The sequence below is a fragment of the Miniopterus natalensis genome, chromosome 13, assembly GCF_054644295.1.
Source record: "Miniopterus natalensis isolate mMinNat1 chromosome 13, mMinNat1.hap1, whole genome shotgun sequence".
NCBI lineage: Eukaryota > Metazoa > Chordata > Mammalia > Chiroptera > Miniopteridae > Miniopterus > Miniopterus natalensis.
The window spans coordinates 13,994,739-14,019,417 of NC_142093.1; the positions used below are offsets into that span (position 1 = coordinate 13,994,739).

The window sequence follows — 24,679 nt, forward strand, 5'->3', positions numbered from 1 at the left end:
GGATTTGCTGTTCTTCTTTGAAGTAGGTTCACAGAGGGTTTCTGGACTGATTTGAAATGGGTCTGATAGTCCATAGGTCAAGTAAACAGCCCTGTCACGTACAGGAAGCCCTTTGAGAACTCGGGTGTTTTAAATCCTCTGGTCCTCCCCCCACCCCCAAATCCAATCATCTGGAGATATTGTCAGAAGACGTCCCAGTGACCTCAGATGCCAGAGCCAGCCCATCCCACGCCAATTCTGTTATTTTCTGTGTTCTTGAAAGCTCAACATATCCACACCCCATACCCAAACAGTTGAAAATTAGCCTGTGCCACCACCAATTTATAGACGCTGATACAGTTTGTCTAAGGACATGGAATTTCCTCTTCAGATCTTGAAACCTAGACTATTACCCCAAATGTGATGACACTTCTAAGGTCATTTAAATTGGACAGCCATGGAGGTAGTACAGTATAGGGGTTAAGACACCAACTCCGGAGTCATATTGTTTAGGCCACATCAGGTAACATCTCTGCTTGTGACAAAGGTGTAGCCATAGGGAACAAGAGCTGGCCTTTACAAGTCCAAGGCAATCTTTGCTACCTCCTTCCCTTTCTGCACATTGGCCATTCAAAGGGGGGATCTACAGAGGAGAAGTCTTCCCAACTGGAGGCATGGTCCTGAAGAACAGTAAGTGAGTGGAGCACAGGTTTTGTCTCAGCCAGTGGCTATGTCAGCCATATGGAGAGTCCTCAGTGACGGCAGGTGATGCTCCAGCCTTCTCAGCAGTACAGAGTCATCATCAGCCACTGGACATAATGCGGAAACAAATCATGGTCAGTTCAGCTTAACCTCTGGCCTTCTGTTCAAGGTGCTTCATTTCTCAGTCACCAGGTCCCAGAGCCTGACATAGCTTGGCCTTCCCCGCCCCCCCCCCCCCACGGGAAGCCATGGAGACAGGACATTAATGGATGGGTTGGCCAGAGGGACCACACCATCTGGTAATAAGTATAAATCGACCTGAAATATAATCAACTTTGACTTCTCGTGGTGCCTGTGAATGATGAGACCCTAGATACAGGCTGATTCCGTATTCAGTTCTCAAGGCCTTTTCCGCCGTGCGCGTGCCAGCTGTGTGTGCAGGCGTGTGTCCCGACCGGGTAGCAGAAGTCCGTTAGAGCACACTCTACATGTTCACATTTATAGACCCATTTGTCTGACAGCTTTATGTGGGTATGATGAACGGTCCCTCTAATTCACATAGAGGGGACTTCTGGAGAAGCCACTCCCCAGGCTAATTACATCCGAATGATAATGCTGATGACGGTGACGATGAAGTAAGTAACCAATGGTGTCAAAGAAAACCCCAGGGTGAAAGTCTTACCTCTCGCTTCTGGAGGTATATCCCTTTGCCATCTTGTGTTAAGTTTTGGAAGACACCTGTGAAAATGCAGAAGAGAGAAACACAGCTAACATGTTTTGAAAATATCATGAACTAGTCCCTCTCATATATCCCCTCACCTGGGAACCCAGTTGTGGAACCACACGTGGCCACACTTATTATAAGTGAGCTGCCCCAAACCTTTGCCTCTGGGAAAGGCAGGGTACAAACGAGCGCGGGTAGATGCGGCCGGGTGTCCCACGCATGGAGCCAGCCTTCCCCACAGCTCCCTGGCCTATTGTTTCTGCACTGGCAGCTGTCCTCCCTCTGGCTTGCACTGGGGACAAGTGGGTGACCCCTGTGCAGGGCAGAGGGAGCCCTGCCCTCCCCCCTTCCCTCCGGCTCACTCTCCATCTTCTCCGCACGCAGCATCAAGAGGACAAAGCTGACGAAGTCCATCTGGAGCTTGGGGCCTCCATAGCGGATAAGCATCAGCAGGCAGATGTCGTCACTGAACACGATTCCTGCATTGAACACGGGCTCTTGCCATCAGTGCTGGGAACCTCACATCCAGCTCCCCTCCTATGTGAGACCCCTTAAATCGCCCCTCCTCTCCTGGGGCCTGAATCCTGAAAGCATGGGGATCTTCTTTTATGGGTTTCATTGTGAATTGCTGAATTATTTAGTCCATTCGTTTTATTTTATATCCACTCTCCATTCCTGCCTCTTTGGGCAGCCAGCACGAGGATCTTTTTATCAAGTGGGCCATGGCCTTCAAGGAGGAGGCAGTCTGTTAGGGGTCAGGAGTGTCTGCTTTGGAGCCTGGTGGTCCCTGAATTTAAACCCCAGGCAAGTTACCTAGCTTCCCAGAGCTTCAGGTTTTTCCTCTATAAAGTGGGGATTAGAACAGGGCATTGTTGAAGATTAAATGAGTGTGGATGTGCCAACCTTCAGTCATTGTTAGTAGTGATAATAGTGATAATAATAAATGTTTCTGTTGTTTGTAGATACACGTGTTTGGATCTCTAAACGCAAGGAATAACTTTGTGCATTAGAATTACCCCAGAATGTTGTGCAACTCCCCCCACCCCACTTGTTCATGCCCTAGAGCACCAGGTCCCCTCGGGCCCACCTGCATCCTTCACAGCAGCCCGCAGCTGGGCCCAGTCCAGGTATCCTGACCCATTACTGTCTTGCTTGTGGAAAATCGCCTACAAAAAACCAACTGTTAAGGAAGCCAGGCATTTCCAAGCACCACCTGAGAGCCCCTCTGTGGCCCAGTGTCAACGCTGCAGAGCACTATTGGAGGGTGCAGACTCCATTAGCAGGGCTTGCTGCCAGGATGAGAACATGGCAGAGGGTCCATGCCAGGATCTGACCACCTCTCCCATTTCTTCTTAGGGCTTCTGAGAAAGGGAATGATCTTTGGTTGCAGGGGATAGGCAGTCTGGGTAATCTAAGCATATTATCCAACCCCTGAAGGGTTTCCAACCTGATAACTCAGGAGACAAGGGGGAGAGTTGTAAGCAGTGATTGGAAAAGTAGGAAGGAGCCAGGTTACGAAGGACTTTAATGTGATGCTAAGGAGTGTGGACTTCCTCTGCAGGCCGTGGGAAGTGATATGACCACATGCGAACTTTAGAGAGTCAGGAGACCAGTGCAACAGGCTCTCTGAGTTTGCAAGGGAGAGAAGGAGGTCTCACTGGAGGGAGAGTAGAGAAGACTGGATGAGTAGCTGGGTATAAAAGGCTGAAAGGGAGAGAAGCGAGTACCTTACCTGCATTGCAAGATTGCCATTTCTGCAGCATCCTGCAACGAGGCGTGGTCAAGACTTGTTCTTACCTGATAGAGCATCAGCTGCTTCCACAGGTCCCTGAATTCCTGGATGCTCACAGTGCCTGTTGCATTGAGCTGATAGCAGGGTTAAGGTCAAAGCCGCCAGGGGAGTTTCATCTATGCCTCTAGAGGCAGCGCCTGGCCCTCCACACAGCAGCGTGCAGTTTATGGTCAGCCCCGCGCAATGTTGGATATCTCTAGTGGCCTCCCCCTGCTGGAGGGTCCGGCCCAGGGCTCCCTGGGCCTTGCTAGGAAAGGACAGAATGAGCGGAAACACAGCAGCACCGGGAGAAGTGCTGCTGATGGTGGCAATGGTGGCAACGGTGGCGATGACAACAGCTGCCATTTAGTGAAGCAGGATATTTTGACATGGCCAATTTGATGTGATTTAAATAAAAACAGTAACTTTTTTTCATTATTGTTAAAACCAACTACACAAGGAGTCAAGTGGCTCAAGATGCTTCTTATATTCAGTCATTTTATGAAAAGTTAAAAGCTTAATGGTTGGCCTTATAGTTCGTATCTCAACAGCCTCGAATTGGAAAGACTGGGTCAACACACCACCCTTACCGGGGGTCTAGCTCTGAGTTACTCGCTTTATCTGTGTCGCTCCATTTTCACCTGGTAGGTGAGATAGCTGTGAACTCGCCCCTGTTATGGGTGATAAGGACCCAGAGAGTCTGATCATGTCCAAGTTCACATAGCTGGAGATAAGGCTGGGGCCTGACCTCCACCCCACGCTGTCCACGCCCTCTGCAAAGTTTCTGCAAAGGCTGTGTTTTGTATTAGCAACACCCCCACCCCCCAAACACACACACACTATCCATCCTGTGCCTATCCCTAGTATGGAAACCAAACTTTGATTACAGTATCCAATTAGATAGGTAGACGGTTTGCTAGAAAAGCCACAGGGCTGGGAGCCAGGAAAGCTGAGTTTGTGGCAAGTTGCTGAACTCCCTGAGCTCCAGTTTCCTGACCTGTAAATGGGGGCAGCCACTGCCTGGTCACCAAAGAGAAAACTTAGACTCCTAAAGCTCCTGTGAAGTTTCCTGTAAACCAGGAGAATTGTTACTAACCACCACCCTGCAGCTGCCTCATTGTCACTATCAGACTATTGTTATCAATAACTAATATTGATCACTTTTCCTAGAACAAACCTGTCCTAAGCACTTTACATAGCTTGTCCCATTTGCATTCTCACACCGATCCTACCGACGAGGCTTGAAGCCATCTCACGCTGCAGATGAGGACCTGGAGGCACCGTGGGGCTGAGTGACTTGCCCAAGATGACGCAACTGGTAAGCACTGGGGTTGAGATTCAAGCCCAGGCAGCCTGGCTTCAGAGGGGACCTCTCAACCAGCAGTGTGCATCCTCCCACAGACCAGAAAAGATACGTCCAGTAGGGCCAGGATCCCCTGGCAGGCATTGAGGCTGAAGAGGGGCTTTGTGTTCCTCAGACCTATAAAGGAACAGAAAGAGTCCATGGGGCCCGACCCAGGACAGCATGACATGGCCCTTTTCTGAATGGGACCAGACAGTGCTGCTTAGACCAGCCGCCGGCTCCAGCAGCCATCATGCATGTGGGAAGAGAAGAGACAAAGAGCCATGGATAGAAGGGAGGCTTGGTGGTGATCTCTGCGCCCAAGCTGCACAGTGAATCCCTGTGGAGAACCCCAATCGCAGCTGGTGTTGCTCACACAGTGGGGCAGAGGAACGTGGCCCTGTGTAGCCAGCAGGGGCCAGGATCAGAGTCACTGGCTCTGTGAGAGAGATCTGAGAGAGCAACTTGTTTAAATTCCCACCTAAATTAGGGGATACTTTCCTTAGATGTTTTGACAATGGTCAGTCAATTATCGGTGCCCACATGGGTGGCTAGCTCCCTTCAGGAGAAACTTCCAATGTTAATTCCAAAGGAAGCTCCTGTAAAACCCACTCACTTGACCTCATTCCACTTCAGAAAAGCAGAAAGGGTATTTGTCCCCTCTCAACATTTCTCCAACTGTTCCCAGGCAATATGGGTTCTAAACTCTTATCACCATCTTCTAGGGTAGACCTACGCTTTGCCAGAATCACTCTAAAATATGGTACCAGGCCCGGGAGGCGCCCTCCAGATGCAACTCGGTTAAGTGGAGTATAATGGGTCTATCACTTACAAAATTTTCAGCCTGCATTTTCCAAATTATGTTCCAAGGAAGATTTTCTGCACAGGAAGGGTTTTGAGTTCAAACAAATTTGAAATACTGTGTACCTATAAATGCTTTTCTCCATTCATCAGGCACCTTAGTACATGATAGGTACTGAAGGGCCAACACTGAATTTTTGTTTAAGGCAGAATTTCCCAAGCGTAATTGGCCGCAGAACCTAATCCCTTCCACTTCATGGAACACTTACTAAAACCTCTTGGTTTCTAATGTTTCTTGGAACACAATTTCAAAAACACAAATCTAAATGCTTCCATTAAATAACCTGAATCTGGGTTAGCTTCTTTAATAGCAGCAACTTAAAACTATTAGCTCATGCTAAGCTCGAGGTCACCTAAATCAACCAGATAGCTTTCACATCAATTGCCACAAAAATGAGGTCTCTTCAACCAATTTTTTTAAAATAACAAAATGGTAGTTTTGAATGATCCTCCTGTCTCCACTTCATCTTCTTGGTGTGGGCACAGCTTGTAGCGAACAGTCTGAATTTCAATTCTGCTGCCTGGGATGTGACCCCTCCCAGCACTGTGCCATCTGCATATCTGGTCAACCTGCCTTCCTGTCTGCTCGAAACCTCTGAGAGAAGCTGAGGAGGTGAAGGGGGCGCAGGCAATGGCAGAATCCAAAGACTGTCGTCTACACATCTAGATAGTCACCTATACCAGAGAATTATCCACCTGGTTTTATATTTATATAGCTTTTGGGAATTGTGATAAGACTTGTGAATACATCTCATATTGCTACTCTCCAACCCACACCTCATCATTTATCATGGGAGACTTTCCCAAAAACTTCACCAAAATTCACAGTATTTCCCGGATCTATCAAACCAGAACCCCTCTCAGAGCACTAAATGGAAGCAATTTGTCTGTATATTCCTTGGAAAAACATTTTGCATACTTGTGATCAAGGCATTTAAAATTTTTTAATGTGCACTCTTCTAGGTAATTTCCTGGGAATTTTTTTCCAGAGGGGGAGATTCTTCTGTTCTATCATTTCTAGAGTCTCTTCTGGCTCTTGTGCCCTAATTAGGCTTTGAGAAACCATCTGGAAATTATTTCAAGGCCTGAGTTATACAATACCCTGGACTGTAACTTGTTTGGGTTTGAAGTCTTGTTTTCATATAAAGAAACAGCACTCACATATGTTAGGCAGGAAATCCCCTTTAATTTTTTGGCTTAGTTTTTTTTCATTTTGAAGTTTATTTTCCTCCCTGGAGAAATCATGTTTTTCTCACTCAAAATATACTTATAAAATAATTTTATCTTTCCTAATAACGTATCCCAGGCTTTATCTGAAGGCATCCTCACTACCCATTTGCAGCCCTCTTAGGTGCTGTGCTCCCTCCTTCCAGATCTTTGCAGGTTGATCAATTTAAATATGAATTCACCAGAGAGCTCCCTGGTGGGCTAGTCAATATTTAATATTTATTTGCCCTGTTGAGGAAGTGGCTACAGTTTCTCCACGTGGAATTTATGTGCCAAAAAAGAAGTACTCAGCTATTCTTCTCAAATTAGGAAAATAGCAGAAATCTCCATTTTCACTACCATATGTCTCCATGCTCAAACTATGCAAAAAACCACCACCAACAACAACAAAACACCCTATTTTCCAAGCTGTGTAAATTATTTCACTGCTTTGTCAGACCACATGACCCACCTTAGTATAAGACACAGCTGCTCAGGGGACCAGCACACAGCAGTTCACATGTCCCACCAGGAGAAAGAGAAACAGACCCAGAGTTCAGAACAGTTGTGTCCCCTGAGTCCTGCAGGATGGATGGCTCTGAAGTACTCACCTGACCAGGTCACCTGGTTCAGAATCTTCTGCAGTTGAGCTGCATTTATTTCTGGATACTGGAGTGAAAGTAGGGGGACAGGAGAAAATCGTCATTGTGGGAGGCTCCTTAGATGCAGCTAAAGGGGGCTGGGATGTCCACTCCAACATCTGCTCAGCATGGCACAGATGCCATCTCTGGGCAGAATAAGTGACACTATTATGTTGCACATATGGAATGTAACTAGTCATGCAATTAAATCTGGAATTTCCTAAGAACTTTTACAATAGTTTTTAAGTGGATGCCAAGCCCCGAGCACCCTGCAGGGCAGGACTCTTAAGAAATAGACCAGAAGAGAGCAGTGGCTTTCAGACTGGGCTCTATAGAGAAGCTTCATACATTGAGTAAACAATTTGGTTTAAATTTTACTCATAAAATTTAATTCCAGATTTTAATTTTAGATTCCTCAGAAGCAACTCTTTACATTAACATTTAACTTTAAAATATGTTAACAAAATACAAAGATCACAAATTTAAACTTATAAAACAGATACATATTCATAATATACAATTATATTAAAATATATTTTTCTTGATTTTAGAGAGAGAGGAAGGGAGAGGGAGAGAGAGAAACATGGAGAATCAACTGCCTCTTGCACACCCCCTGCTAGGAACTGAGCACAGAACCCAGGCATGTGTCCTGACCGGGAATTGAACTGGCGACCTCTCAGTGCAGGGATGACACTCATCCAACGGAGCCACACTGGCCAGGGCAATAATATGCAATTTTTATCTTTTCATATATATTGGGATTCTCTATGAGATTTCATTACATAAAAGGCTGGCAGCAGAAAATATTTGGAAACCCCTGGAGTAGGAAAAAACTTTTATAAACAACACATGTAAAATTCTGACATATCATTTCTGGCTACATTAAGCAAAACAGCAGGGGTGATTACGAGAGAAGGTGGGAGGGCAGGCAAGATGTTAATTAAATCCAGAGCGTTACTAACACGCTCTTCCATTTTTAATGAAATCGCTCTGATGTCAGACCCCTGATTTCCAGTGTATTTCTTGCCCTATTTCCAAATAGATTTAGTGTGGCCTGCCAGTTAGGGACAGAGTGGCCTCCAGAGCCCTATGCCCACCCCGCTGGCCTCCTGGTCTGTATCAGCCCAAGGAAAGAACTCAGGGGGACCAGGTGTGTCACCCTGGGCTCTCTGCCCTCCCAAGGTCCTCTTACCAGCCCCACCCCTCTCCAGGAAACCACCCTCAACCTCTTTCTCCCTGGGCTTCCCTTAATAGCCCTCCCCAGACCCCCAGGCTTGTCATTGCCAGGCCTCCCCACTCCCAGTACTGATTTCTATCTCTCCTGTATTTCATTTTCTCCTACAACTAATCAATGTAGCTTCCAAGAACAGATATGCACTTTACAGGAGCTTTCTGGGAACAACAGCTCCACTTATTTGTCTACAACTTTGAGGACTTGAATAGAAAGTGGCAGTTTGGGGAAGGGGTAACCTAAGTGACAGTTTACCCAAAGGGTCAGGCAGTCGCAAACACACACTTCGCGCAGCTATCTGCTCCACTTTGTCGCCTGCTCTGCCCACTTCTGGCCGCCACGCCTCTTCAACTCACCTTCTTAAAGAGTTTGGTGAAGGCTTCGTCGTGACCTCCAGTTTGGTCTACTATTTCCTAAAGGGACAGACAGGCCGAGTTATCCACCCGGATATGTGAACTCTCACGCTCACACTCACGGCACATGGCTCCCAGGCCTCTGAAATCCAGAAGTCTGACCCCGAGCACTGTCTTAAATTTCCCACCGCAGCATTCACACAGCCCTTATTTCTCCAGTTCTCGTTGCCTTTGGGGAAGCAGCGAACAGTGAAACGGGAAAAGAAACAGCAGGTAGAGAGAAGCAGAAGAAGGTAAAGGCGTAACTCAGGCACCGGGGGCTCTGGGCCCTCAAGGACAAGGACCTGACCAGAGGGCAGTTCTCTTGGTGCAAAAACAGCAGAACCTGGGCACTCTCAGGGCACAGTAGATAATGTAGCATACGTGCCACAGAGCAGGGTCTGCAAGATCTGAGGACCTTCTCCCCAACCCCTGAACGTGAGGGCGAAAGCCACCGTCCTGCTTTGCAAACAGTCCCAGCCCTGTGGAATCTACCCGACTGCTTACCTTAGGGAAGACAACTCCAGAACTGCTGCCAATTTCACTGAGGGAAAACAAAAGAAAGAATTCCTTCTTGGGCATCATCTGGGGAAGCTTTTGGCCAGTCTTCTCCCTCCCCAGAAGTTCTTCCGAGTTCCCTAGCTGATGCACCTTGTGGGAGTGTCCAGCTCTCACGCCTCACCTCCCGTGTCTCCTTGAAGTGCAGGTCCAGCCACATGGCAGACACACTGCTTGTAACTCCCCACACTACACATCTGGTGCTCTTTCTCACCTCATGCCAGGCAGAGGGCACCCTCTTTTATTCCCCCACCCCACCCTCATCTAACGATTCGTACTCATATTTTAAGATTCTTGAGATCAAGTCAAACTACTGATGGCCACACGTGAAGGGAAAACAAAATGGGATTCTAAGCATTGAAGAGCTCCTATGTCAAAACAATCACAGGCCGAATAATAAGTTTGGCTGGGATATGTATGTATTGATTTACCTCCACACACCATTGGTGTCTGAGCCTGCTGGTTGATGACAGCCTCCCCTCATCTGAGCCATCCTGTGCATCCCTTAGGAATCACCACCTCCCAGAGGCCACCCTTGCTTTCCCCAGGACCATGGAAGGTTAGCGGATGTTCCTTCTTGATGCTCTTCTAACACCCTGTGCACATAAATGCTTCTACTGGACACAGTATAACAAAAATAACTGCTCATGTGACTATGTCCTTTCCAGACTCGAGCCTCTGGAGGGCAAGGGCCACGCCTGTCCTTGTTCTGTCTTTTTCCCTGTAAGGTCTAGCGGAGTGTTCATGTATCAGTAGGAGAGCGGGAGGGAGATGGGAAGGGTATTCTCCATGCAGAGAGCTTTCCTGCTCCCCTGTTCTCCCGATCTCTCTTCTGTGTTGGCCACAGAGACCCCATCTGCTGCCTTCTCCACCTCCAGCTCCCGATCCCCCCTGGCCCGAGTGGGCCTGACCTCCAGGCGAGGCCTGTGCCCTTACTAGAAGATGTGCTTCCTGGAGAAGACCCTGAGGACAAACTCCGACTCCTGGGAGGCCTTTGACGTGCAGGGCACGATGAGGTACGTGCCTGGCTCCAGCCACAGCTCCCGACTCACTTCCTTTTGTGCGAGAAATGCCTCGGGAAAACTCAGGGGATTATTTTGCAAGAAGAACTCGTGGGGCAGTTTCTTCTGGTCGTCAAAGAACTACAGGTGGAAGACAGAGGGCACAGTTGATGTGATTACCCCAGGCTTGTGGCCAAGAGCCAGGAGGAAGGCGGCCTCTTATTTGTGAGATCCAGCCTGCCCCAGTGGAGGGTGGGATAAGGAGTGAGGAGCTGAGAGATGAACACAGAACATATCAACAGTGGGCACCTTTGCTGGAACCCTCTGTGGGGCCGAATTAACACTTATCAATGGATTTGCCATTACAATGAAAACAACATCGTATACAAAGGGATGTGAGGAATGTCACCGGGCCAGCACCTTCCAAGTTCAGTCATCTGCCCAAAGTCACCCAGCTGGTAAAAGTCCTATCCAGGAGGGAATTCAGGGCAACCAAGCTCCAATGCCCATGTTCTTTACACTCCCTAAGACTCACTCATGCACGTGATACAAGTTCAAGGTTGATTAGGACATGATCGTGGTCACAGATACAGATGGACCCCCAACCATCTCCCTGCCAACAGCCTAACAGCTTTGTACAGATAAGCTGGACATTCCACGTCATCTCGGTGAAAGCAGCCTCATGGGGAAGGAGGCCTGGACAGGAGCTCAGAAGGCCTGAGTCAGGGCTCTGGTTCTTACGCCGCCCGGGGCGTGTTTTATCTTATATTTACATTCTCTCTGTCTCTCTCTCTCTCTCCATCCCTCCCTCCTTTATTGCTCCCTTTTTCTCTATTTTTCTCTCTTGTTCCCTCTCCTCAGGGCTGTGGAGGATCCTTTCTCCAAGTGTATATAGAGCTGTTAACAAAGACACGAGCCGTCCAAGCAAAGACATATTTCAGATTTCACTCAGGGCTGGGGAAACAGGTGTGTGTGTGCTCTCTCTTATCAGGCAACGAGAAGTAGAGAATCACCCTGTTGCCATTTTTGCCTTGGCTTCTAGGAATCACAGAACTAAATCTTATAATCAGCCGTACTAGCTGTCCCACGTTTAGTTTTCCTGCTAGAATCAACTGTTTACTTATCCCTCATTTATTTATTACTTTTTTAATTGTCTTTTTAAGTTTTTAAGCGGCTTGTAGTTTTGTTCTGTTTATAATTTTATTGTAGGTTGACCCAAAGTCTTTTTAGAAATAGTCCTGATAGAAATAATGTTTTCTTTTTAAATTAATAGGCAACACTGGGATCACTCAGTGTTCCCACAGGAGGAAAAAAAATAATAAAGTGACCCAAGACACCCAATGCAAAATGGTTTCTTTAGAAAAATCCTTTTACATTGTTGAGTCCAATCTGAGAAAATTAAGTTTTTCACTCCTGTGTTCTTTGGGAACCAAAATAATAACTGCCACCCTGCAGAGGCTGGGGTGCCTCATGCCCTCTTCACCGACCCCTCTAGGCTGTTGCTGCACCTGAAATGCAGAGCTGTTGTCCCCTGCCCGATTTCTTTCCCATTTTCTAATCCTTTGTCCCTTGTCCCCAAGGAGGTGGGCTGTATGGTCCCCTCATGTCCTATGTAATAAATCTATTTTATTGTGGGCTTCATAACTCAGGCAAGGCTGTGATTTACCAGCCTTCCTGTGCGCTGACAGTCCTCGATATTAGCCCTAGGCGTTTACGTAGGGGTTTAATAAATTCTGAGATTTATTGGTTCTACGCCAGGCTCAGAGACCTCCCTGTGGAGGCATAAGGATTTCTTGGGGCCCTTGGGTGGAAAAGAACAGCAGAAGCTCTTTACTTCCCCACACACAGGCGGCTGGCATTCGTGTCGGACATTCTCGGAGCTCCTTGTACGAGGCTGCTGCGGTCAAGCCGAACCTCACAGGGGCCTGGCCACGCGTGACGTCACGCCAAACCAGGGCCCGCGGTCAAGGGCGAACTCACCTTGCTCATCTGAAAACCAGACCAAAAAGGGACCTCATTAGTCTGTGACTCCAGCTCTTTCACAGGCACAAACTCGCATGGAGGCTGAGATACAAGAAGACTCTACCCAGAGACCCCTTTGCCTCCCACAGGACCTTCTGTCCCCGTCAGTGACATTTTATCCCACCAACAGGAATTCTGGAAAAGGGGGAGGGAAGGCAACCTTGGCTTTTTGGGAGGAAAAAGGAAAGCAGTATTGATTGTAAACTACGTGCCGGGCGCAGTGAGAAGCACTGCCACGTGACCTTTCACGCTGCCCTTCATATGAATATCAGTGTCCCCATTTCACAGATGAAGAAACTGATGCTCAGTGCAAGCAGAGGACTTGCTCTAGAGCACATATTCATTCCTAAGGGACAGAGCCAGGATCTGCACCCAGGTCTGTGGGGGGACAGATGTGAATGGTGAAGAAGACAGGGAGCGAGAAGAAAGCACAGCAGCTGGAGACCCGGGGCGAGGCCGTGTGCCCCAGAATCCCACCTACCCTGAAGAGGTAGAAGCCGATGGCGAGGTGAGGCTTCCGGTTGCGATGCCTGTGCCTGGGCTTCTGGAGCAGCGACACGAGCACACTGCAGGGCATCAGGAACACTCTGTCCTCCTGGGGCCTCCAGACGGACAGCAGGAACTGCGGGTTCTTCCAAAATGTGTCTTGGGCTGCAAACAGCAAGGTGAGACAGGTGCTCGGCCCCCCTAGTATGCTGCTCCCCAAACACTGAGAGGCACACAGACCCAGGGCTCCCGCCTCAGGATTCCCACCTAGAGGTTCATCTGGACGGAGCCGGGGCCTCTTCCACCTCAGCTCTATCCACCCTCCCATCTCACTCTGCCACCCAGGTTCCTCTGCAGACACACGGACTGAGAGTTATCCCCACCGCCGTAGCCCCTTTGCCCAGGACAGTGCCAGGCACAGACTTCAAGGCCCATAAACATCTGTGGCCTAAGTAAGTGACTATATTAACTAACTGGGGAGAATGTGCCCATGGTCCCAAGGGGATCTGCATTTTAAGGGAGCCAAGCCTTAGTTTGAGGGCAGCTTCAGCTTTGGGGGACCACTCTGGAGGGAGGGATACGCCAGAGTTCAGGCTACCGGGGCCCTCTGAGGTCATACCCTGCAGCTCTTTCCTTCCAAAGGGACCACTCACTTCCTCTGTTGTGAAGAAAGGGACCCAGTCACCAAAGCTTCCGTTCTGAGAATATAGACATGTTTGGCTCCTGTAATTGATCACCTGGGAATCCTTATACCTGCCAAACTCTAGGTAAGGAGGGCCTGATACATATAACTGCTATTTCAATCTTGCCTGTTAAGGGGTAGCTGCTTCAACCTACCAATCACCTTGTCTGAAAACAAAAACAAGACGTAACCACCCTTTAACCATGCATTGTGCCTGGGGCCTCCTGACTCTAATTAGGAGAAAGCGCCCCCTGGAAAGACACAGCCCCGACAGGCTGACAGCCTGACTGAGATGGCCATGCCTTTGTGCAAATTAGGGCCTCATTTCCCAGGGACACAGTCCAGGGCCAGAGCAGGCAGCTTGGCCAGCAGACCTCCTCACCCCTCAGCCAGATGACCTCCGCAGGGTGCAAGCTGCACAGCCATCCACGGCGGCTCTGCCTGCATCCTACCCTCGCCTGGAAAAAGCTGCCACTTTAGACCCAAGAGGCCAGCTCCTGTGTACACACTCACCTTGGTACAACTTTATGGGGCCACCGGCTGTGGTCCCCTTCTCCCATCTCCCCTCCTTCATGGTGTACGACCACTTCTGGCCCACCTCGTGGCTCAGCAGGCCTGGGGTCAGTTTACAGATGACCAGAAGCTTGAAATGTACTTTAAAGTCCTTAAGTGCCATCCTGGAGAGGAAGAGGGAACAGTACAAAGAAAAATGAGATGGTGTGTAGTTATCAGGACCAAAGGAGGAGATGGGACAAAGCAGCAACCTCCCAGCCGCCTCCCAGGCTGGGCGCCCAACCTCCACTCCAGTGAGCAGCGCGGCTCAGGCCTTGGACATGAGAGTGGGGGTGGCTGGGCCAGTGTGAGTGTCCATCACAGGCCGGTGGAGCCACCGAGAAACCCTTTCCTGTGGCTGGAGGCTGCCCGAGCGGAATGTTCCGGTTTTGCTGGTTGCACTGATAAAGCTGAATTAAGGCACTGATAGCCAGTCAATTGATTTATAGATGTTAAGCAATCAGTTCTCAATGCTTAACAGATAAAGATCTTCACCCCCACTTGCTAACTTTGCAATCAAGCCTTGCTATCTGAGCTGTCTGAGGCTCAGTTTGCTTATCTGTAGTGTGGAAACAATGGTATTTGCAGGGATCTTGAGTTCAGTGGCTACTTCAAAAGAGAGAGGGCCGGGCCACAGCAGTCCCAAGAGGATGGGCAACGGAGAAGAGGAATAGTGGGAACAGGGTGGAAGTTAATAGTAAGAGTGAAAAGCAAAGGGAAAGGGGGACAGATGGGTATCATGTCAGACACCCAGAAGCAGCAGCAGCTCAGGGCGGTTGGGTGGCCTTTCCTAATGAGAGGTGTCAGTGGGAGTAGTGCTCTTTGGCTCTGGAGGGCACGGGTGAGGTGGCTTAGAGTTTGGCAAGACTCTGCAGTCCGTTCCTTCCTCATCGCCTTTTCAGGCCAGGAAAGGCACAGCCTTGGGATGGAGTGAGCTGAATGACACAAGAGGAGAGTGGAAGTCGGGGAGAAGGTGGCTACCCCCACACTGTGTTCTGAACATCAGCTGAACCCCGGGCCAGTGGTCACTGCCCTTGTCACATACTGTGACTGTTTGTTTGCAGGGGCTGTTTGCCCTGTTAGGCTGTGAGCCCCTAAAGGATCTTCTTGATCTCTATATGGGTGATGCCTGGCATGCATGAGGCACCCTATAATATTTGCTGGGTGGATGGCCAAATGCCAGCCAGGGCATTTGTCCCAAGTCCTTGAGTCAAATACCAAAATTCTCCGTCATTATTTTTTCTCAGCAGCGCAATCTTCTCCTTGGGGCTCAGCTGCTCCCATTTTCTTGAGCTGAAAACAGAAAAGAAATGTTTTCATGGGGAATGGAGGGATTGGGGAGGACATGTGAGAAATCTTCATAAATGCCCTATAGGGCTACTTATTCCCATTTCACACTGCCTTTGCAGACAGTGAAATCCCACATCCTGTATTATAAAAGCAACATGGACCATAATTCATCATTCACTGTGAGCCAAGTTCTGGGCTAGGCTCTTGATGGGCTTTATTTCAGTCAAGGCTAACTACCTTGCAAGGCACGGGTTTTTATTGCCATTTTAGAGATTAGGAAACTGAGGTGAAAAGAGAGTAAGTCACTTGCTTGAAGTCACAAAGCTATTAAATGTCAGAACTAGCATTTGAACCTATATTGGAATTACTTATTTTCAAAGTCCATCATTTTGGATTTCTATTTCTGGGCATGAGGAATAAAGCTTTCCTGTATCACTTTCACATCATAAACAACTAAAACTGGGACAAAATATAAGGAGCAACTGTTTTCATACATTAGATAGCAGGCAGCACAGGACTGTGACCCCAAGAGGAAGGGAACAAATGAGGTGAGTCCTAACATTGCCTAGACTCTGCCTGAAATGAATTCTCTGGGCAGTGATGCAGAAAAGTGGAACCCAAAAGGAACCCAGCAGTGTTGCTAAGTGCAGGAGACAGAGCCTGGTATTCAGGGAGGCCAAGTCAGCTAGGATATGCTGGGGAAAATGCTTGAGAGAAGGTTGCTACATAAAGAAGGAGCCCCAGAGAACTTCACAGGAGTTCCCTTGAGTCTTTGGCTGACATAAAATCTGTGCATACATTTAAAAAAACACACACACACAAAAACAACCCATGAGACTGGGCTATACACAGAAGAATTTCCAGAGTTGACACAGGGCTGAGAATCATTTGAAGTCCCACCAGCCAGAGTTGAAAGACCTTGTTGACTGCATGGGGTCTTTAGTAGAGATCCCAGAGGGTCAGCACCTTAATAGTGAGGTCAAATTATCCCTGAAATAAAGGTTTCTCTAGCTCTGCCTTAAAAGTACATTAAAACAAAACTTCAAAGTATCAAAAATTATCCCTAGGAAATTTAAGTACCTGCCAGATAAAGCCCAACATAAAGGAATGCAACAAAATTCAGCACTCAGAAACTAAAATGTACAATGTCCAGCATCCAGTAAAAAATTATCAGGCATATAAATAAAAAAAGTAGAAAATGTGATCTGTGATGAGGAATAAAAGCTGTTAGGAGAAACAGACCCAGAAATGAGAGAGATTAGCAAATAAAGACATTAAAACAGCTAATATTAACATGTTCCACATTCCCAAGGTTATAAAGGGAAGTAGAAGATATCCTCAAATGGAATCTCTAGAATTAGAAAATGCAATGTCTCAAGTGAAACATACACTGGATGGGGTTAACAGCAGATTAGACTCTATGGAATAAAAGCCCATCATTTTATTTAATCTTCCCCACACCTCTGGCTCAGACAAATGAAAAACCTTGCCCAAAATCACACAACTAACAAAACCAATTTAATTCATCACCCAATTTAATTCATCTCTAATGTAAGTACTTGTTCTTCTATGAAACAAACTAAAACCAACATCATGATGCTATATTTTGATAACACTTTAAAATTTATGTCTATCTTTGGATGTATTTTCCACCTAGACCCAGTTCCTCTGACAATTCTTTTTATTCGTGTATAACAAACTGAATGCAGCACATCCTATGAGGAGTGGAATTCAACTTATTTTCCTGAGCCTTCATTTCTTCATCTATAAAAATTATTAAGCGATCATGGATATGGGGACATGTTTCTGTCCTTTAACATGTCATAGAGAGTCAGGTATTATAAATCTTCATAGCAAGGGGGCGAAGGGCTTTACCACTGGTCTCTCTTCCTGCCTGCACCCTGCAGCGAGTCTGCAGTCTGTAAAGCCCACATCCCTACAGGGTTGTCTTTACGCAGAAGATCCTAAGGTCACTAAGTAGAACCAGAATGTAGGGGACAATTTGGATCTGTCTACCTCCTACTCAACAAGCCCAAGAGTGCATTGAACCACGCCGGGGGAAGGACACTGGACTAGACAGCAAAGACCCTGATTGAATCAAGCCCCAAGACCTTAAGTAATTCACTTAATCTAAGCATCACTTCCTTCATCAGTAAGATGCGGATAAAACTACCTACCTTAAAATAGCATTATTTGGAGGATTAAAGGAGATAAATATTCAAAGGACTTAGCACAGTGCTGGCAAGCTGTTAAAAACATTTAACTTTAATTACTACAATGAATGAGAAACCAATCTCTGTATCATTCAACATTCTATAAGTGAGAGAGATTGACCTTCACGATCTGAAAACGTTCCGATCCCGCCCAACACCAAAGCAGCACTCGCTTGAATCTGTACACAGGTGGAAAACTCCTTTGCGGCCTTCACCTGCCCCTTCCTCACAGCCCCCAGCCAGTGTCAGAAGCTCACCTGTCACTCCAGTCCCCCGTCCATTCCCCCTTCCCCCAGGGGTTCCGCAGCTTGACTAGATATTCAGGTTTATGTTTGCAGGTCACCTGCACAAAATGAGAAGCAGTTTAGGTGGCGGGGCCGAGTGCCAACTGCAAGTGCTGCAGATGCCTGGGTGAGATTCGTGCCTGCAGATGAGACTTTCAAATAGAAGATACAAGGCCCCTGAGAGTGGGCAGAGGAGAAAATGGCTCTGCTGCTTACTGGCTATGAGATGTAAGGCGAGTCATTTAACCTCTCCATGACTATTTCCTGATCTTTAAAATGAAACTAAGAGCCTGGCTGGACATGGCTCAGTGGTTGAGCATCGACCTAGGATCCAGGAGATCATGGTTTGATTCCCGGTCAGGGCACATGCCCTGGTTGCGGGCTCGATCCATAGTTGGGGGCCTGCAGAAGGCAGCCGATCAATGACTCTCTCATCATTGATGTTTCTATCTCTCCTTCTCCCTTCCTCTCCCTGAAATCAACAAAGATATATTTTTTTAAGTGCACAAAAAAATAAAATAAAATGAAGCTAAGAGTCACACCTGCTATGAAGGACTGAATGGTGGTCCCCCAAAAATGTCTACCCAGAACCTGTCAAAGGGATCCTATTTGTAAAAGGGTCTTTGCAGGTGTAATTAGAATTAAGAATCTTGATATGAAATCATCCTGGATCCAGGTGGGTCCTAACGCCAGTGACAAGAGGGAAAAGGGGACAGAGACACAGAGGAGAAGGCCATGTGAAGATGGCCACAAAGGTCAGAGCTATGCTTCCCAAGCGAGGGGATGCTGAGAGCCGCCGAGACCTGTAAGAGGCCATGAAGAATCTCCCCTAAAGCCTCGGAGGGAGCGAGGCCCTAGTGACATATCGATTTCAGACTCTGGCCTTCAGAGCTGTGGAATAGTAAACTCTGTTGTTTTAAGCCACCCAATTTGCGGCAATTTGTTATGGCAACCCTAGGACACTGATATACCTACCCAGAGGGAAGTTGTGAGGATTGAGTGAATTTGCATTTGTAGAGCAGTTAGGAGCATATTCAGCACATAGTAAGTGCTAAATTTTGTCAAATATTGTTAAATAAATATAAAACTAAATATAAATATAAACATATGAATATTAACAAAATACAAATTTTGCTAAATAACTATGAAAATAGATGTAAAGTTCTTAGTACACACAGAAATGATTGGCAGATATCTAGGAGGAGGGAGAATTCAGATGCGAGCTGAGTTCGAGGAATCTGAAACAGAGGTAAAAGGAATTGGAGGACTTTTGGAAAGTGAGGCTTTCTAGAGAATATCAGAGGTTCTTTAAGACTGAACCTACTGATTTATCTCCACACTTTGCATATGCTGTTCCTTCAGCCAGGAATGGGCTTTTCTCCTTATACAAATCTACCATCTTTCAGGGACCAACTCAATGTCATCTCCTCTAGAAAGCCTTTGAAGGGCTTCTCTTCTACCTCAGCCCCTAAAGCCTTTCACCTACCTATGCCTCTTCTCTCAGTTTCCATATTCCTCCTTATCATTTTCAGATATGGTTGGTCTTTATACTTGACTGTAAGGTCTCTGTCTGATTCCTTCAATGCTTAGTAGCACTCAAAAGGTGAATAGCAATGGTTTCAAGAAAATTGGGAGGCTGTTGAAAGGGGGCAAGGGAGAAAGAAGCAGGCCTTTGGGAGGGAAGACCCAGCTGTAAAGGCTATCATGGGCAGCCCAGAGCAAAGTGAGGCTCAAGGAGGGTTGTGAGGGGTAGATGGCCAATCAACTGGGGCTTCCCTCGGAAAGAAAGGTTGGGATGATGCAGTGATGGTGGCAAAGGCTGGACTCACCACTTCACCCCAGAAAATAGATCCAGAGGTATGGGGAGCCTCACCTTTGGCTGGCCCTGGAGGACCCACCAGAGAATTTACCCCAGACTAGACACAGATAATAACATTCACCAAGATGACCCCAGGCCTTTGCGAGAAGCAGGGGTGCGGCTCCACCCACCTTCCTGATTCCTATGACAGTATAGGCGTGGCCAAGCACCAGCCCGTTCTCCAGCGTCCTCTCATCCTGTGGAGACAAGAGAGCTCCCATCAGCCCTGCTGAGTACGGCTGCCCACGAGTCATGGGGACCTGCTGGCTGGAGCAAGGGGCTCTGAGGAGGGGCGGAGAGACCCACACTGCACTGTGTGACCGTAGGGTCTTCATAGCTCTTCAGCACCCACAGTCTCATTGGAGTCTTTAAGTCAGGGTGCCACTCTGCAGGGATTGTAACCAGAGTCACGAAGCTGTTACGTAAGGTGACACAACGGCCGTTAGTGGAGACACGGCCGAACCCAGGGCTCCCTACTCCAGTTCCATGTTCTTGGTTGTTATTAAATTAGAGAGTAAGGACAAGCTGTGCTAGGAAAATACCCTGTATGCGGTTGACACTTAACTGTCAGCTCCCTTCTCTGCACGCTCTCTGTGCTCTACAGTGGCCTGTCTGCCCTGAGGCTGCTCGGGGGGAACATCGGGACTGCAGGTGCAGGGGTTGGTGGAAGTTTTAGGGCTCACACTGAGGTGAGAAAAGCAACTGGTGATGAAGAGGGTGGGAGCAGGGAAGGAGGGCGTCCTGCCGAGTGCAGCCCAGTCTCACCCCTGAATAAGTCTGGCAGCCGATGAGGGTTCTGCCATAGGTGGCTCGGGTTAGGATGTCCCAGAGGTTTCCAGGGGCTTCTGCCAGTTTGATGGTCACTGTCACCCCACCGGTGAAGTCCAAAAGGGCGTCAGACACCTGTCCAAGATGCAAGTCTTCATAGGAGCCACAGAGCCTGCCGGGGAAGAAGTAAACATAGAAAGAGAAGGGAAGGGGCATTTATACTGCAGCCTGGGATGGTCCAAAGGAGCCTTGGTGGGTTACTCCCCGGGCACGTGTCTGCTACCCCTCCCTTCCAAGCCTGGGCAAAGGAGGAAATATGTGCTCAGAGTTCTTGTCCCTGTTAACAACTCCTTCCATGAGGGAAGGTAAACTCCTGAACACTGGTTCAGATGGGGTGACCCCTACATAAAAGACTCTGGATATGTCATGTATATTCAGAATCATGCCTCAGTATCTCACTTCACAAATGTTACCTGCCTCCTCTTGCCTCCCTCTACATTGATGAGAGAGACAGAAAGAGAGAGAGAGGGAGAGGGAGGAGGAGGGAGAGGGGGAGGGGGAGAGGGAGGGGAGGGGGAAGAGGAGGGGAGGGAGAGAGGGAGGGGGAGGGGGGAAAGATTTCTCCTGGTTGTCTTACTTAGCATAGGCCTTTTCCAGAAGAGCTCCCCAGAACAAGTTCTTGTAGGTGGAAGAGACAAAGACCAGCTGGCCAGTTTCATCCACAGGCAGTCTGTCATCTATCACCACAGGAACCCACTTCCCAAAGTGCCAGAACTGGAAGGAGAGAGGTCCCACTGGTGAGTGAAGATTATGGTGGAACATGGTCAGCCCAGGAGGCCAAGACATAACTCTTCCAAGAACTTTCTTTCCTATGTCCCCACCCAGGCTGGGGCACCAGGAGGACACTCACTCGGAACTGGAAGATGCCAGCATACTTCTCAGTGAAACTCTGATTCAGGGGAACGACCTGGCTCAGGATGTCCTGGTGCAAAGTCAGAGCTTGTAAAGCAGCCAAGAGCCAGCAGTCACCTAGTCCAGACAGCACACAGTATCTGCATGGATGTACTGCACGTGCATGCACATTCTGCAGGTGTGTGCATGAATCTACGGAGGATTTATTGCATGCAAGGAATGCCTGGTCCCAACTGCTATCCTTTCTGGACTTGTAGCTTCATTTAGGAGAAGGGAATTATATACTGGTGGCCATTTCCCCCACTGGAATCTCTGGATTCCCCTCTTTCTCACCCCTCCCTGCTTTGGACAAGCCAGGCTCCCAGCTGCCAAGTATGTGTCTCAGGGGGCTGTGCAGACTTACCTATCAATCCCTGGCACAGATCCAGCCTTTTGGCCTCAGCAGAATAGAACTGGGGGTTGCTGATCAGTTCCTGCAGGGACAGATGGAATTGTCTTTCTAACCAAAAAGAAGCTCCCGGAGCTACAGTGACCACTGGGTCTCATATTCCCAAATTGGCCTTATGTGACATCGATATAGAATACATATATGAAAGCAAGGCTGATCCAGAAAATCTGGCATAAGTTCTGTCCACTGTATTTCTCATTCCTTCTTAAAGCTCACGTGAGTCAGGTCTTGGAGAACACTCTGTAGACATTGAGAAATAGCACTTGCACCAAAAAGCGCATTTTCTTGGAGTTTCTATTAAAAGTGGAAGTACCTCTTACAGGGGTATTCTGTTTCCTAAAGGTCTTTCCATGCATATTCTCCCCCTGCTCCTCCTTCCTGCCCCTAATCCCCAACAGAACGGCCTTTTGGGCTTTTGGGGCTGAGATGTAGCCTGGGATGGAGAATGGAGGGTCGGGGGAAGGAGGGAGGGGTATCTCCAATCCATGGCCTGCACTAAATCCTTGAGTCTTTGGGGGCACAGTTCACTCAAGGTCAGGTGTATGACAAACTCTGTCAGCAGTTCCCAAGATTTTCTGGGAGTAGACTCATGGCTGCCCTCTGTGTTAGGAGGCTCACTTGAGCATCTTACACATAGTAGGGTCTCGATAAGTCTGGCTTTGATTGGATAGCTGATTAGGGCACAGAAAAGGGGAGAATCTGCAGCACAGGTTGATTTCACTGTGTTCCAGGGCATACATGTAAATCAAGTCTAGGGAGATGAATTGCTTTTGAACACATTGAAAAGTTTCCTTTTAAAGGAATTGGTGATGCATTTACAAAGTGAGTAATACTTTTGTAAATTGATTAATAGCCTCTTAATTTATATGTTTCACGAGTCCGATTTGGGGAGAGCGACATGTGAAATGTTACGATACGTCCCTCTGGCAGATGGCATTGGCTGTGACTCAGGATGCCTTGCCCTCTCAGGTGAAGCTAAACGGTACCTTGCTATGCTTTTGGCTGCAGTTGCTCTGTGTATTTCTGGCATGAGGGGGAGCTACATCCCAGACCCGTCGCAGGATCACCCCAGGTTTTTCCTGGAAAATGGGGATGTGGGTCTCACCCAGCTCCCTTCTCAGGGGGCTCAATGACAGGAAGACCGGGTATCTGAAAGCCCTGAGCCCTTGGGAGGAAGGTCTGGGTGGCCACGTTTTGTATGTGTTGCTCGGCAGCCCCCTTCCTACCCTCTTACCGGTGGCCTCCTCCACTGCAGGCCAGCTGGCAGCTTCTGCAGCAGATGCCTGCTGCCGATGGAGCTCAGGGTGGCCGGGAAGCTGCTGTCTTCAAAGAGGCCGCCGCCCCTCAGGCACCTTTCCCGCAAGGCCTCATAGTCCTGTCTGGGGAGCTGTGAAGAGGCCCCCACCAAGTCCTTCTGCCCCAGGTTCCAGATGCATCTGAAAGATGGCCACAGAGGCATAGCAAGGTGTGGCTAGGAACCTAAAGGGTCTTCCTGGATGGTCCCTGCTGCTCCTGAAACAGAAAGCGGATGTTGGGTTTACTCCCTTCCTGTTCGTGCTGTCACTCCCACAGAGAGGAGGAGGAAGGTGGCGAGGAGAGAAAGAGAAATTAGCCTGCGAGAAACAAACAAAAAGTATATGCACCGGAAGCATCCGCAGGCAAGGCTGTACTAAGAGGTGCTCCTATACATTGTAGGAGTGACCCGAGGGTCCTCTCCATTGGTAAAGGTCTTGCCTGTCCTCAAAGCCCAACTTGAGCCCCTCCTCCAGGAAGCCTTCCATGGCTGCCTGGCTTTCACTGAGTTCCTCTTATCCTGACTGTCTATTGACTTACCATTGACCCCATAGAATGCCCTACTGCCCTCTAAGTTTCTTCTCAAATGATCACTAGCGAAAGACCTGCATCATTTATTTCCAATTTTTCACAGAAACTTAATGAAAATGAATTAATAGGAAAATGAAATTTTAAAAAATATACAAAATACAAACCTTCCTTTTAAAAAAAATCAGATTCAACAGAAGTAAAATTATTGGTCAATTGCCATAAAACGTTTGAAACATTTACCCTTAGTTTTGTACTTGGCCCATGAGCACTGCTAGTGAGCAGTTTGTGGAAGGGCCCTGTCCTCTGATCCCAACCCCGCTGTGAGTTCTGCTCTGAATGAGTCATGTGCTAACAGCTCCCTGACACTGGGTGTTTACCCCCATGGGGCTAACGCTGGTGGAATGCTGTGTGTCTCACAGCCTTGCTTCTCTCTGATGTTATGACGTCTGATTCCAGCTGCTCATAGTTGTCACAGATGCTAAGGACACTTCCTAGAGGAAGGCTCAGCACTTTCCTAACCCAGGTGATGGGGATCCAAAAGCTGTTACTCAGGTCTGTGGTTTCCCCTGAGTTTTTCTTCCTAATATAGATTGTCAAGCAAAGCTTCCTCCAGCCTAACCCTGTTTCTTTCCCAACAAGTTTCTTCCACCCTATTTACATTTGCAAACAAACATGAGGTCTCATAAAAGCAAGGATTTACTTTTTTGTCCCCTCAGGCCTGAGCAGCAAGCATTCACTGCATGTGACACGACATGTGATAGCAGGTTCCTTGGCTTCAGAACCTGACCCAGGCTCAAGCCCTCCTTACCAAGCTCTGGGTCGCACTCAGATCCTTCTCTGAGCCTGGAAACATTGCATTGCATCTCATGACAAGCCTTGGTGCCTCGTGGGGCTCAAAGGACAAAACGCTCACCACAGGATCAAATTTCAGA

At 48.0% G+C, this 24,679-nt stretch overlaps 1 protein-coding gene across 1 annotated transcript; it reads right to left on the bottom strand.

The window, feature by feature from the left end:
- Nucleotides 1-442: 442 nt before the first annotated feature.
- Nucleotides 443-23,382, bottom strand: CAPN14 (calpain 14). Its single transcript, XM_016218945.2, has 21 exons — nucleotides 23,158-23,382; nucleotides 21,879-21,948; nucleotides 21,474-21,592; nucleotides 21,201-21,337; nucleotides 20,561-20,735; nucleotides 19,927-19,992; nucleotides 17,911-17,996; nucleotides 15,369-15,443; nucleotides 14,112-14,275; nucleotides 12,912-13,075; nucleotides 12,389-12,397; nucleotides 10,344-10,549; nucleotides 9,357-9,393; nucleotides 8,814-8,870; nucleotides 7,197-7,254; nucleotides 4,592-4,656; nucleotides 3,203-3,271; nucleotides 2,493-2,571; nucleotides 1,768-1,884; nucleotides 1,364-1,419; nucleotides 443-788 (listed from the first exon to the last, which is right to left on the bottom strand). The coding sequence occupies exons 1-21, from the start codon at nucleotides 23,380-23,382 to the stop codon at nucleotides 762-764; spliced, it is 2,061 nt and encodes a 686-aa protein (XP_016074431.2). The 3' UTR covers nucleotides 443-761.
- Between the last annotated feature and the right edge of the window lie 1,297 nt (nucleotides 23,383-24,679).